The sequence below is a fragment of the Salmo trutta genome, chromosome 21 (genome assembly GCF_901001165.1).
Source record: "Salmo trutta chromosome 21, fSalTru1.1, whole genome shotgun sequence".
Lineage (NCBI taxonomy): Eukaryota > Metazoa > Chordata > Actinopteri > Salmoniformes > Salmonidae > Salmo > Salmo trutta.
The window spans coordinates 1,147,092-1,161,030 of record NC_042977.1 but is presented as its reverse complement, the minus strand read 5'-3'; the positions used below and the strand labels follow the sequence as shown (position 1 = coordinate 1,161,030).

Sequence of the window (13,939 nt, the reverse complement as noted above, 5' to 3'; positions counted from 1 at the left end):
AACATAGCAAATTGACAGCTAGCTAACTATATAGCTAGGTGTCATCATCTAAAATAACCCTCATTTATAAGACAGTTCTTATTTGATTAATGGTGGTCAGACCCATCTATGTGAAGCTAGCCACAATAAGGATTAGCCAAGATCGTGGACTTTGAGGTTAGCCTTCAAAATAAAAGTATGGCATAATTCTACTATTTGAATTAATTTGCATCACTGTCAATGACAGACTTTTATTTTGAAGGCAAACCGCAAATTCCACTATTGTGCCTAATCCTTATTGTGGCTAGCTTCACAACACATAACCCGGTCTGGTCGAGCCTCACTAGCCAGATGACGCTAGCTGGCTGCTTATAACGTTCGTTTTTGGGCAACAGGGTTAAGTAGCTGGCTAGCTATTTATTTTCATGAAGTTCAATTTCAATAGGTGAACAACAAATGGCAACCTAGCTAATACTTACTCACAAGGATTCCTAAATCATTGCTAAGAATAATGAAAATGACTGCAGTTTCTATTGGTCATTGCTTTCAGGCTGGTTGTATTGGTGCTAGCTAGGTACCAAGCTAAAGCTAGCTACCGCAAAAGTTGTGGTCGAACAAATGATGCTTTATTATCAACGTGGTATTGTAAACACATCGTTCGTGGCCGGTGTTTAGAGACTTTTTTGTACAGCTTTGATAGTGCTACTGTATATTTTTTGACACGTAAAGACCCAAACGGCATTCCATAGTATGTCTTGAAGCTAATAGCAGTGACACTATTACTGTGTAACTCCGGTAGGGCAACATCTTTAAAAAAAATAGCACACTTGGTAGTGTGTACCGGTGCTCGTCCAGTCGGGGAAAGCCAACATCACCCACAACAGAGAACGGTTGATTGTCAAGTGCAATGAATACCATTATCTTGGCTTTAATGGATTTTGCCTCGCTGAAATGTTCTTACTCTTTCACACAGCAGACATTCTGGGCTAGGTTAAGAATGCTGTGTTGCAGGTGTAGCGCTAAATTTTACGTGCCGTCATTATGTCATGTACCTATGTCATATAATTATCCACGTCAGCTTTGAAATCAGTTTTGACATCGGGTCGATACAGATGTTGGCATTTTTAGCTAATGTCGACCGATTCCGACATGTTCACCGATATATTGTGCATCCCCTATTCAGACCCCTTCTCCATATTTTGTTCTGTTACGGCCTTATTGTAAAATATTTTTTTAATCCATCTACACACAATACCCCAAAATGACAAAGCGAAAACAGATTGAGAAATGTTTGCAAATGTATTAAAATCAAAACAGAAATACCTTATTTACATAAGTATTCAGACCCTTTGCTATGAGACTCGAAATTGAGCTCAGGTGCATCCTGATCATCCTTGGGATGTTTCAACAACTTGGGAGTCCATCTGTGGTTAATTCAATTGACTGGACATGATTTGGAAAGCCACACACCTGTCTATATAAGGTCCCACAGTTGACAGCACATGTCAGAACAAAAACCAAGCCATGAGGTCCAAGGAAGTGTCAATTGAGCCCCGAGACCAAAACATTTCTGCAACATTGAAGGTCCCGTAGAACACAGTGGCCTCCATCATTCTAAAATGGAAGAAGTTTGGAACCCCCAAGGCTCTTCCTAGAGCTGGCTGCCTGGCCAACTGAGCAATTGGTGGAAAAGGGCCTTGGTCAGGGAAGTGACCAAAAAACCCGATGGTCACTCTGACAGAGTTCTTCTGGGGAGATGGGAGAACCTTCCAGAAGGACAACCTTCCAGAAGGACAACCATCTCTGCAGCACTCCACCAATTAGGCCTTTACGTTAGAGCGGCCAGACGGAAGCCACTCCTCAGTAAAAGGCACATGACTGCCCAGTTGGAGTTTGCCAAAAAGCACCTAAAGGACTCTCAGACCATGAGAAACAAGATTCTCTGGTCTGATAAAAATGAAGATTTAACTCTTTGGCCTGAATGCTAAGCGACACGTAAGAAGAAAACCTGGCACCATCCCTACAGTGAAGCATGGTGGTGGCAGCATCATGCTGTGGGATGTTATTCAGCAGCAGGGACTGGGAAACTAGTCAGGGTTGAAGGAAAGATGAACGGAGCAAAGTACAGAGAGATCCTTGATGAAAACCTGCTCCAGTGCGCTCAGGACCTCAGACTGGGGCGATGGTTCACCTTCCAACAGGACAACAACCCTAAGCCCACAGCCAAGACAATGCAGGATTGGCTTCGGGACAAGTCTCTGAATGTCCTTGAGTGGCCCAGCCAGAGCCCAGACTTGAACCCGATCGAACATCTCTGGAGAGACCTGAAAATATCTGTGCAGAGACGCTACACTTGCAAACTGACAGAGCTTGAGAGGATCTGCAGAGAAGAATGGGACAAACTTCTCAAATACAGGTGTGCCAAGCTTCTAGTGTCATACCCAAGAAGACTAGAGGTTGTAATCGCTGCCAAAGGTGCTTCAACAAAGTACTGAGTAAAGGGTCTGAATAAGTAGGGAAATGTAATATTTCAGTTTTGTATTTTGCAGACATTTCTAAAAACCTGTTTTTGCTTTGTCATTATTGGGTATTGTGTGTAGATTGCAAAAAAAAAAAATGTTTTTAAATGTAATCCATTTTAGAATAAGACTAACGTAACAAAATATGGAAAAAGTCAAGGGGTCTGAATACTTTCCGAATGCACTGTATATGATAGACGGACGGACAGAGAGTGGGGACCTATAACATGTTGGATTATTTGTAGATGAGTGTACCCAGCTATCAACAAACGTCACCACAACTTCAGAGAATGTTCCGTTAAGAGTCTCATTAGGTCTTTAGGAGAATATTCCATCAACGTCCCGCCAAACATTCACATTACATTGTTGCCATGTTCTCAGAATATAAGATATTAATGTTCTAGACACGCTTCATGGGACGTTGCAGGAACATTTCTGTTTATCAGTTATGAGGATGTCGCCTGATGGTCCCAAAGACCACAAATAAAATGTAAAATCAATACACATCGGACCTTGTCACTGCTGCCGAGCCCATCAAGGCCCTGATTAGTTAACCACTGATCCATTCACAACTCTTTGTCTGTTGGCAAAGTTAGGGACACACACACAAACAGCACTTTCAACTGACATATGATTAAATTGTGAAGGTTCATTTATACAGTAATTATTACTCAACATGTCCTCACCTGGGATTTGAACTCACAACCTCTTGGTTCACAGTACTCTGATCTTCCTGCTATGCCGCCATGTCCTTGGCAGGTATCAGTTTATCTTAATATATTCTCATCATTGATCTTAGTTACTTATTTCAGCAAATTAAGGGCTTTCTGAATTGTTGTCTAATGTTGGTGGGGCATGTTAACCTGTTTAAATGATACTCCTGAATCACTATGATCAATAAACATTTTCTTGAGTGTACTTTAAACAGAGCTGAGATTTACTTCAAAGTGCATTCCCCCTATGGAGAGTTCTCTTTGAGATGCTCAGCTATAACCTCTAGGATTAATAAATAATAATAATAATTTATTACATAGTGGAAATATGTTCATAATTTGTGCTAAAGGGAAATCCTACAAATTCCCATCTTTCAATGATAAACTCATTTTAATTAGATCAGATAGGTGTGTTGTAGTGCTGCATTCACATGCTAGTTGGAACTAGGAAACTCGGAAATTTACGACTTGTTAATTCGTTGAACGCGGCACATGTATAACTACAACCAGTTATCAAGTCAAACATTTCTGAGTTTCCTAGTTCCGACTAGCAGGTGAACGTGGCAAAGCTAACATATATTAAGCAATAGGGGGAATGCACTTCGAAGTAAATCTGAGCTCTGTTAAAAGTACACTCAACAAAAACTTTTATTGATCATTGCGATTCAGGAGTATCATTAATACAGGCTACTGTGCCCCGCTAACATTAGACAACTGTACAGAAATCCCTCAAATTTGGTGTAACCCATGTTGAATAATAATTACTGTATAAATGAACATGCACAATGTAATAATGTATTTCAAAGTGTGTAGAATATGTGGACAACTACAAATACCTAGGTGTCTGGTTAGACTGTAAACTCTCCTTCCAGACTCACATCAAACATCTCCAATCCAAAATTAAATCTAGTATCGGCTTCCTATATCGCAACAAAGCATCTTTCACTCATGCTGCCAAACATACCCTCGTAAAACTGACCATCCTACCGATCCTGGACTTCAGCGATGTAATTTACAAAATAGCCTCCAATACCCTACTCAATAAATTGGATGCAGTCTATCACAGTGCCATCCGTTTTGTCACTAAAGCCCCATATACTACCCACCACTGCGACCTGTACGCTCTCGTTGGCTGGCCCTCGCTTCATACTCATTGCCAAACCCACTGGCTCCAGGTCATCTACAAGACCCTGCTAGGTAAAGTTCCCCCTCATCTCAGCTCGCTGGTCACCATAGCAACACCCACCTGTAGCACGCGCTCCAGCAGGTATATCTCTGGTCACCCCCAAAGCCAATTCCTCTTTCAGCTGCCTCTCCTTCCAGTTCTCTGCTGCCAATGACTGGAACGAACTACAAAAATCTCTAAAACTGGAAACACTTATCTCCCTCAATAGCTTTAAGCACCAGCTGTCAGAGCAGCTCACAGATCACTGCACATAGCCCATCTATAATTTAGACCAAACAACTACCTCTTCCCCTACTGTATTTATTTATTTATTTTGCTCCTTTGCACCCCATTATGTCTACTTTGCACTTTCTTCCACTGCAAATCTACCATTCCAGTGTTTTACTTGCTATATTGTATTTACTTCGCCACCATGGCCCTTTTTGCCTTTACCTCCCTTATCTCACCTCATTTGCTCACTTTGTATATAGACTTATTTTTCTACTATATTATTGACTGTATGTTTGTTATACTCCATGTGTAACTCTGTGTTGTATGTATCAAACTGCTTGCTTTATCTTGGCCAGATCGCAATTGTAAATGAGAACTTGTTCTCAACTTGCCTACCTGGTTAAATAAAGGTGAAATAAAAAATAAAAATATAAGTTGAAAACACTGTGTGTGAGAGTATCCCAAACCTTGCCAACAGACAAAAAGCTATCAGTGGTTCACCAATCAGGGCCTTGATTGGCTCAGCAACAGTAACAAGGTGTGATGTGAAATTAATATTTCTTTGTGGGGGAGAACAACTCTTTGGGACTGTCGACATCCTGACTGACAACTGATACAGACACATTTTCCTGCAACGTTCTCATGAAATGTGTCGAGAACATTAATATCTTATATTCTGAGAACATGGCAACAATGTTCTGTGTATGTTTGTGGGACGTTGATGGAATATTCTCCTAACCCTCAGAAAAGTGGACACATGCTACAAACCCATAAAACGTATCTATAACATTCATGTTGTATATTCTGAGGACATTGTAACCACATTCAAGATAAGTTCTGCTTGATATGAAGTGAATGCTCTCCTAACTTTAACAGCAAAACATGCTAAGGTTTTTGATAATATAGATAGGGGAACATTCTAACTAAGGGAAAACTGTACACTCAAACAGTAGGGGAGCATTACGAGTAACATTACAAAAACATTCGCTCTCCCTAGAATTGTTAGATGTTTTCCTACCTTTCTTTTGCCTTTTTCTTCTCGTCAAGGTGGCGGTGAGCCTCCAGGCGTGACTCTGGAGTATAGGCACAAGGTTTCTCCCAAAACTCCCTCTCCTGGTCTTCTGAAGAAAGGCAGCTTGTCTTCTCTTTCTCCTCTCTCCCTTGTATCTCCTTGTTTTCTTCAGGCACAGGGCTATAGATCAATAAACCAAACTCTTCAGAGTTATTAAAAACATTTAAATAAACGGAGTGATTGATAGAACTGAAATACAGTATCGGGCCAACTGAATTCAATAACTTCAGATGAGGTTAGGGTCACTCCACAGATACACCAGTTATCCTTGCTGTTCTACATAAAATAAAATCAAGGTGGAAAGCTTGAACATACATGGTGTTTTTGATGTCAGTGTACCAGCGACCATCAAAGCCAGGAATCTTCGCTTTAGCAGAGGAGCGGCTTTCCCTTTTCGGCCCCCGCTGCGCCTCTCCTCCCTCTCTCTGGGCCTCCTCTTTCTCACTCGCTCTCTTCCGCAGGTAATCCTGCTCCTGCTGCCGAATCCGCCTCCTTACCTCATCTAGGCCTTGTCTGGCTCGGATTCTTTCCGACCTGCCAATCTCTTTCCCATCCAGATACTGCAAAAAATGTAAAAAATATTTCCCCTACCATGCTAGGCTATCTCCAGGCGAGCAAGTGCATGCTAGACTAGTGATTTTGTGTGTGTGTGTGTGTGTGTGTATGTGTTTTTGTGCATATCTTTTAAGAAAATGCATGGACACTACTGTGAGTCGCTTTGGATAAAAGTATCTGTTAAAGGCAGTGTACAAAACATTAAGGACACCTGCTTTTTTCATGACAGACTTACCAGATGAATACAGGTTTCAATGTTACATGCACAAGTACAGTGAAATGCCTTTCTTGCAAGTGCTAACCCCAACAGCGCAGTAATTAATAACAATATAATACAAAAAAAGTAAAGGTAGAACAAAAACACACAAGATATAAAAATAAGAAGATGAACAGGATAAAGTAAGTAAGCATACTATATACTGGGTCAGTTCAAGTACCATATTTACAATGTGCAGGGATACTATGATGTCACTTGCTAAATCCACTTCAATCAGTTCAGATGAAGGGGAAGAGACATGTTAAAACATTTTTAAGCCTTGAGACAACTGAGACATTGATTGTGCATGTGTGTCATTCAAAGGGTGAATGGGCAAGACAAAAGATTTAAGTGCCTTTGAACGGGGTATGGTAGTAGGTGCCAGAACTGCAATGCTCATGGGTTTTTCCACTTCAACATTTTTCCGTGTATATCAAGAATGGTCCATCCCCCAACGGACATCCAGCCAACTTGACAACTGTGGGAAGCATTAGAGTGAACATGGGCCAGCATCCCTGTGTAACGCTTTCAACACCTTGTAGAGTCCACACCCCAACGAATTGAGGCTATTCTGAGGGCAAAAGGGGGGCTAACTCAATATTAGTAAGGTGTTCCTAATGTTTAGTGTACTCAGTGTATATTTGAAGCCCAGTTAGCACATTTGCTTCCTTGGAAGTTTTTGGTTTCCAATTGGTTCTGGGAATGAAGCCATAAGTTTCCTGACTTGTAAAACATATTTTTTTTTTTTTAAGAGAAAGGAAGTGAACATTTCGCCTGTTCTGGAAATGTTACTTTTTAGGTTGTTGGGTGGTTCTGAGAACATTTTACGATGGTTACCTGAAAATTGTCCTGAGAGTTTTTATTAACGTTCTGAGTATGGAAATTATAGGTTATTTGAAGGTAATTAAATAAAGTAGTGAGAACTTGTTTCAATAACACTGCTAGTTTAGTTTGGGTTAATTGTTTTGAACTCCAAGCATAGATAGGACACGTGGAAATGTATTTGCTTAGGCATTAATAATGCAAGCATCTATTTTTTTTATTGTGGCACGGCATCAGTGAGATTTGAACTTATGATCTTAATTTCACTGTACTTGTGCACGTGACATTAAAACTTGACATTTCTGTTTTATATCCCTCCTGATACCTTCAGTTGGGGCAGTGAAGCCACAACGTATTGCCTGTAGCCCTCAAACTCAGTGCAGGGGTTCCCCACCAGGAAAAGCTCTCGGAGATGGATGTTGTGCTTCAATGACTCCACACTGCTCAACCGGCCCACAAAGTTCACTGTGAGGTCCAGCTTCTGGAGACTCTCACATCCTGTTGTAACGGTTGAGGAGGCAAGAATAGTATGAGTAAAGATCTATTTGGCCTATTTCATTCTCTAAAGTCAGAATGGAATTGCTATTTTTAGAGTCAAAGTACAGGTGGATCTGTTTTATGTAAATTTAAACTATGGTTGAGGAGAAATGCTATTAAAAACAGACTTTTGGTCATTTCCTTAGCCTACATTAATACAAACAGATAGGACAATGTTGTAAAATAGTAGAAGTGGCTATGTGCACAAAATACTAACCTTCCAGGTTTTCAATCAGTTCAACGTTGTTCAAAGCAAGGTTTAGATACTCCAACTTTTTCAATCTATATACATTTTCTATGGAGAGCAAATAAATACATATTTCTAAATATTGAAATTGCATTGATGGTCAATGAAATACAAATATAAAATATAGGGTAGTTAGATTAGGCCCAAATTAAATTAAACAATGTAAAGTTAATTTCATTGCAATTATATAAAAAAGAGGAAGGGTAAAGAAATTAGAATCACCTATTCTGGGAATGAGATTGTTTTGAAGATAAAGAATTTTGAGGTCCCTGCACCATTTATCAATGTGTTCTATTTTCTCAATATCTTGTTGATGCAAAGACACCTCCTCTAAGGAAAGGATCTCGCAGTTGTTATGCTCTGCCCGACGTCGTACCATGTCTTCTGTGACTGTAGATTATGGAAAAAGGGTGAAGCAAATGGTATAGCTACGTTACTGTAGTAGGCCAAAGTAGAAACAACAAGTGACACGTTGATGCTAGCTAGGCTACCTATCAAGCTAGCTTATTCGGTTGCCTGTATCACTGAAGTTAACAAATTAAGTAGCTAACTTAGCTAGTTGAAGAATACAAAATAAGACAGCACCATAATGTCATTCCATTTTGTCTAATAACGACTCGCTAGCCATATTTCTTGCGAGCATTGGTGACAAAATGGTTTAATTATCGGGATTAGCCAACCAACTCTCTACTTACTCAGGACCATCTTTCTTCTGTTTGGCAGGCGTTGCTACTGGAAACCAACACTGTTTGGAAGATGTCAGTGGGTGCGCTCGGTTTGCACAGACAGGGGATTCCTTTAAATTGGCCCGCGGTCAGCCCTCTTCAATTGTCTTTAAGAGCCAGAGACCTTCTTTAAGAGCCAGAGACCGTCAGGGAGGCAATTGTAGTCCGAATGCAGCAAGAGTCCAGGGGACGTTCGCTGACAGGTGGGCGGTCCATGACAAGGGTTAATTCCCAGACAAAGCCCCTTCTTTCTTCTCATTGACACCTCGCTAGCTGTCGTGTATTTGCCGCTTTCTTCTTTAACTACACACTATGCCCCAATTACAGACCATTCTCACAAGTGTTTGACTTTGCTTGTCACGCTTGTAGTCCTAAAAAACGGAAATTGAGTTACGTCTGGTAGGGGAGGATTGTCAAACCTTTCTTTTTTTTTGCTTTGGGGAGGGTTGCATGTTTTTTTATTGGGCACAGGGGAGGGTAGCGTGTTTTTTCCTTGACTTGCTTCTGATATTACCCTAATAAAGATTAGAAAAGTTTGTGAAGGTTTGGTATGGTGGGGCTATTATTAAGCTTTACCTACTGCAGGCCTATGATATGGCAGTGCGCCCCGGCACTCCAACTGACTCCGACAGTTGAACTTGAGGTGAGGAAGTCTGTTTCAGGCCTACCAGAGTTACTGCTATAATCTAACAATATAATGCTTATCTTTAAACAAAATATTCTGATTGAACATTTACGAATTAGCCTCCTTCTGTATGTCTATATCTGTATAATAGCCATCTGACATAAATAAATGCATGTCGGTTCTCAAATGTCCAATAAATAAAAACCTTCCCTGTCATGTTGTCCGGCACCAAATTTTCCTAAATTAAACATTGAAATGGCATATTGTTTTTATGAAGAATTTAGAATATTCGCATGAAAATCTGTCACCAATTGGATGAAAACCTACCTATAGACATGCTAAAGACTCTGGCAAGTGCGCTAGTCTAGTGTCACTTTGATTATGCCTGCACATCATGGTTCAACAGCAGCTCCAAACATCTAAAGAATAACCTACCAGCTAAACAAGCTTGTAAGAATTGTACGTAAACTCCCCCCTCATACTCATCTGGAGGTTGAGCATTTTTTCCATCTCTATCTACAGTATGTAATTGTATATGTATTTATGTAAAACAATAGGGAACACAATGGAAATAAGTCCCACACTTTAAGTCCCACACAATCACTACACACAATACACCATAATGACAAATTGTTGGTAAAGTAGGGGTATAGCTTTAAAACACTGAAGTGCATTATGGGTAACATAGTAAGTTAACTTTTGGTTTTGAATGCAATTGTGTGTGACGGGGATGTAGCCGGACTCTGACCCATGTTCTTTTTACTTGTCACGGCTGTCGAAAGGAGCGGACCAAAGTGCAGCGTGGTTGTAGTTCCACATTTTATTAAATCCGTGAAACTTTGCAATACATAAATAACTGAATTGACAAAACAACAAACCATGACGCAGAGAGAAACAAACACTACTCAAAATATAATAACCCACAAAACCCAGGAAGAAAAACCCTACTTAAATATGATCTCCAATTAGAGCCAACGAGGACCAGCTGCCTCCAATTGGAGATCAACCCAAAAAACAACAACATAGAAATAGAAAACTAGAACTAAACATAGATATAGAAAACATAGAACAAAACACAAAACACCCCCTGTCACGCCCTGACCTACTCTACCGTAGAAAATAACCTCTTACTATGGTCAGGATGTGACATTACTCCGTTAGCCCACTATTTTATTTTGTCATTCGGACTACCTCAAATGATGTACAAGTTTTAATAAAAGCTAACTACTTCAGTGGAATTCCAGACTAGCTCGTCATTAGCAGCAGATAAGATCCCCAAATGTGGGAATTACCCCAGAGCGTCTGTACATTTCTCTGGCCCTGGAGCCAGCAAGTCAAGGCTCCCCTGAGCCGTGCGACGACGGTCTGGAGGCGAGGCAAGAAAGGTAACAAAATCAAAAACAGGTTTTTATACATTTATACAAATATTATTTACATAAGTATTCAGACCCTTTGCTATGAGACTCAATATTGAGATCAGGTGCATCCTGTTTCCATTGATCATCCCTGAGATGTTTTTACAACTTGATTGGAGTCCACCTGTGGTAAAGGTGATTTGACATGATTTGGCAAGGCACACAATTGCCTATATAAGGTCCCACAGTTGACACTGCACGTCAGAGCAAAAACCAAGCCATGAGGTCGAAGGACTTGTTCATAGAGCTCCGAGACAGGATTGAGTCGAGGCACAGATCTGGGAAAGGGTACCCAAAAATGCAGCATTGAAGGTCCCCAAGAACACAGTGGCTTCCATCATTCTTAAAAGGAAGAAGTTTGGAACTACCATTACTCTTCCTAGAGCTGGCCGTCCGGCCAAACTGAGGCCGATGGTCACTCTGACAGAGCTCCAGAGTTCCTCTGCGGAGATGGGAGAACCTTCCAGACAGACAACCATTTCTGTAGCACTCCACCGGTCACGTTGGCATAAAGGGTCGGGAGACAGGCGCAGGAATGCGTAATATGGGTTTTTATTTACCAAAATTGTACATTATTTACCAAAATTGTATAGGCACATGGACAAAGACCAAACAAAAACTATACAAAACACAGGGTTGAGACCCAAACAAAAGAGCGAGGATTACCTCGAATAAATACACAATCGCAAAATGATTATCACCCGGGACGAGACCCGTAATCATCTGCACAATACACGTGGCACGAAAGCCAAAACACACAGCACCAACGGACATTGTAACAATAAATCGACAGCACTATGGTGAACAAAGGGCACATATATACAAATACAATCAGTGGGAATAGGGGCCAGGTGTGCGCAATGAAAGTTCCAGAGGGATCGGTGACAGTACCCCCCCGACGCGCTGCCGCAACGACACCGGTCTCGAGGACGATCACAGGAACGCAGTGCAGGTCAATCAGGACCCGATGCAGCTGCCGAAGTTGCGTCGTTGTCAGACGGGCCAGTTGACAATGCCGAAATAGCGGCGGCGTCAGACGGACCAGTAGCAGTGGCGTCGGATGGGCAATTCCCACTGTCTCCCTTCAAGGTCGAGGGAGACAGTGGTCGAGGACCTCAGACCTGGGCAAAGGTTCACCTTCCAACAGGACAACGACCATAAGCACACAGCCAAGACACCACAGGAGTGGCTTCGGGACAAGTCTCTGAATGTCCTTGAGCCCGGACTTGAACCCGATCGAACATCTCTGGAAGGACCTGAAAAAGCTGTGCAGCAACCCTCCTCATCCAACCTGACAGAGCTTGAGAGGATCTGCAGAGAAGAATGGGAGAAACTCCCCAAATACAGGTGTGCCAAGTTTGTAGCGTCTTACCCAAGAAGACTCAAGGCTGTAATCGCTGCCAAAGTGGTTCAACAAAGTACTGAGTAAAGGGTCTGAATCTTTATGTAAATGTGATATTTCAGTTTTTATTATTTTATAAATCTGCAAAAATTTCAATCTAGCCTTCCGTGTAGCTCAGTTGGTAGAGCATGGTGTTTGCAACGCATGGTGTTTGCAACACCAGTGTTGTGGGTTCAATTCCCACGGGGGGTCAGTATGGAATCTTTTTTTTTAAATTTAAATGTATGAAATGAAATGTATGCATTCACTACTGTAAGTCGCTCTGGATAAGAGCGTCTGCTAAATGACTAAAATGTAAATGTAAATGTAAGTCCAAAGCAATAGAAAAAGAGCACTGACCCTCACAGTGTCTTTGACCTGACATGATATAAAGAGGTATGGGATTGATTGCGTACTCCTGTCCGGTGGCTGTTTATCAACCTGCCAGTCTCTGAGTCACCACTTTGTGGTACATGATGGAGATTTAGTGAACTCCACATGATGGAGATGGAGATGAAGAGGAGCAAGATGACAAAGGAGTCGTCCATGAAGCCTAGCAGGCTGAACAAGTCCTTGGGGACGAAGTCCAGCAGGGAGGCCTCACCAGACACAGGCTATGAATACAGAACATCCAGAAGGGGCCACTCACGGAGAACATCTCCCTGAAGGCGTGGCGCAGCAGAGTGGGGACGTCCCACAGGCAATCCATGAGCGATCTGGGCTGGCCTGAGAATCACCGGTTGTAGTCGTTGAGATCCTACAAGATGAGTATTGGCTCAGCTTGCCCATCCTGGACCTGCTGCAGTGAGGCGTGGTCTTGGAAGAGCAGGAAAAGCAATGTAACCATTTGTCTACAGATGGGACAGTTAATAGCACCAAGCCAAGTCCCAGACCTCCTATATGCAATTAAACAGGAACCACAGAAGAGGTGGCCACAGTTGGTTTCTACCGGCAGTGCAGCCTGATATAAGCACACTGGACAGGACATATCAGTGTAGTAATGCAACCTGGGCTCAGCGGGGGTTTGCTGAAGCTGCTCCCGAACAGCGTACACATGCTCCTGGGTCTCTGGGTGAAGGTTTTGTTGATCATCTCTGCAGTGTAAGTCAATAACGTGACACTCAGAACTACCACAATCAGGACTGGGTTGCTCACCCCTTCTATAAATTCATTTTCATCTTGTAGTAAATAGTACATTTCCCCACACGGGTTTTCATCCATTACACCCACTCATATCCTGCACTACATATCCATTGGAATTATGGTCGTTTGAGAGCGAGAGCTTGTAAATCACAGAACCCATCCATAGTCATGCAAAATTGATTGCAGAATCCCGGATGAGGGTTGTCCGAGTAGAATCCCCTTAGATGCCCCCTTCTCCCAGTCCCAGAGTAACCTGCGGGAAACAAAATAAGCACAATTTTAATGAATGTCAGTCTTTCCGCTTCAGTTTAATAAGATTGAATCTAATAGACATTTATTTCATATCAATTTAATTAAATCATTTTAGAATTGTGTACAAATATTTAAATCTTGTGTTGAAATGTATAGACAGTGGGGAAAACTGTGTGTAACGTCTGATTCCAACACACTCTCAAACACGTAGATCCCCTGAACACAGCTCACTTTTCAGCCCACTTTCCAGGTCACACTCTCAAACACATAGATCCCCTGAACGCAGCTCACTCTCCAGATCC

General features: G+C 41.7%; 1 protein-coding gene and 1 pseudogene across 4 annotated transcripts in view; both read right to left on the bottom strand.

Annotated features, from left to right (window-relative positions):
- The window catches only part of dnaaf11 (dynein axonemal assembly factor 11), a 96,435-nt gene extending 87,249 nt beyond the window's left edge, over nucleotides 1-9,186 (bottom strand). For 2 of the 4 annotated variants that reach the window (XM_029703936.1, XM_029703939.1), the window contains exons 1-6: nucleotides 8,792-9,185; nucleotides 8,319-8,486; nucleotides 8,067-8,144; nucleotides 7,638-7,810; nucleotides 5,995-6,239; nucleotides 5,626-5,799 (exon numbers count right to left, since the gene is read on the bottom strand). In XM_029703936.1, the coding sequence (XP_029559796.1) occupies nucleotides 5,626-5,799; nucleotides 5,995-6,239; nucleotides 7,638-7,810; nucleotides 8,067-8,144; nucleotides 8,319-8,486; nucleotides 8,792-8,801 (848 nt within the window). In that variant the 5' untranslated portion in view covers nucleotides 8,802-9,185. Of the gene's footprint in view, nucleotides 1-5,625; nucleotides 5,800-5,994; nucleotides 6,240-7,637; nucleotides 7,811-8,066; nucleotides 8,145-8,318; nucleotides 8,487-8,791 lie in introns of all 4 variants that reach the window. The other 2 variants (XM_029703937.1, XM_029703938.1) reach the window with 2 other exon arrangements.
- A 3,492-nt stretch (nucleotides 9,187-12,678) lies between these two features.
- Nucleotides 12,679-13,463, bottom strand: LOC115157752 (E3 ubiquitin-protein ligase RNF170-like; annotated as a pseudogene).
- Nucleotides 13,464-13,939: the final 476 nt, after the last annotated feature.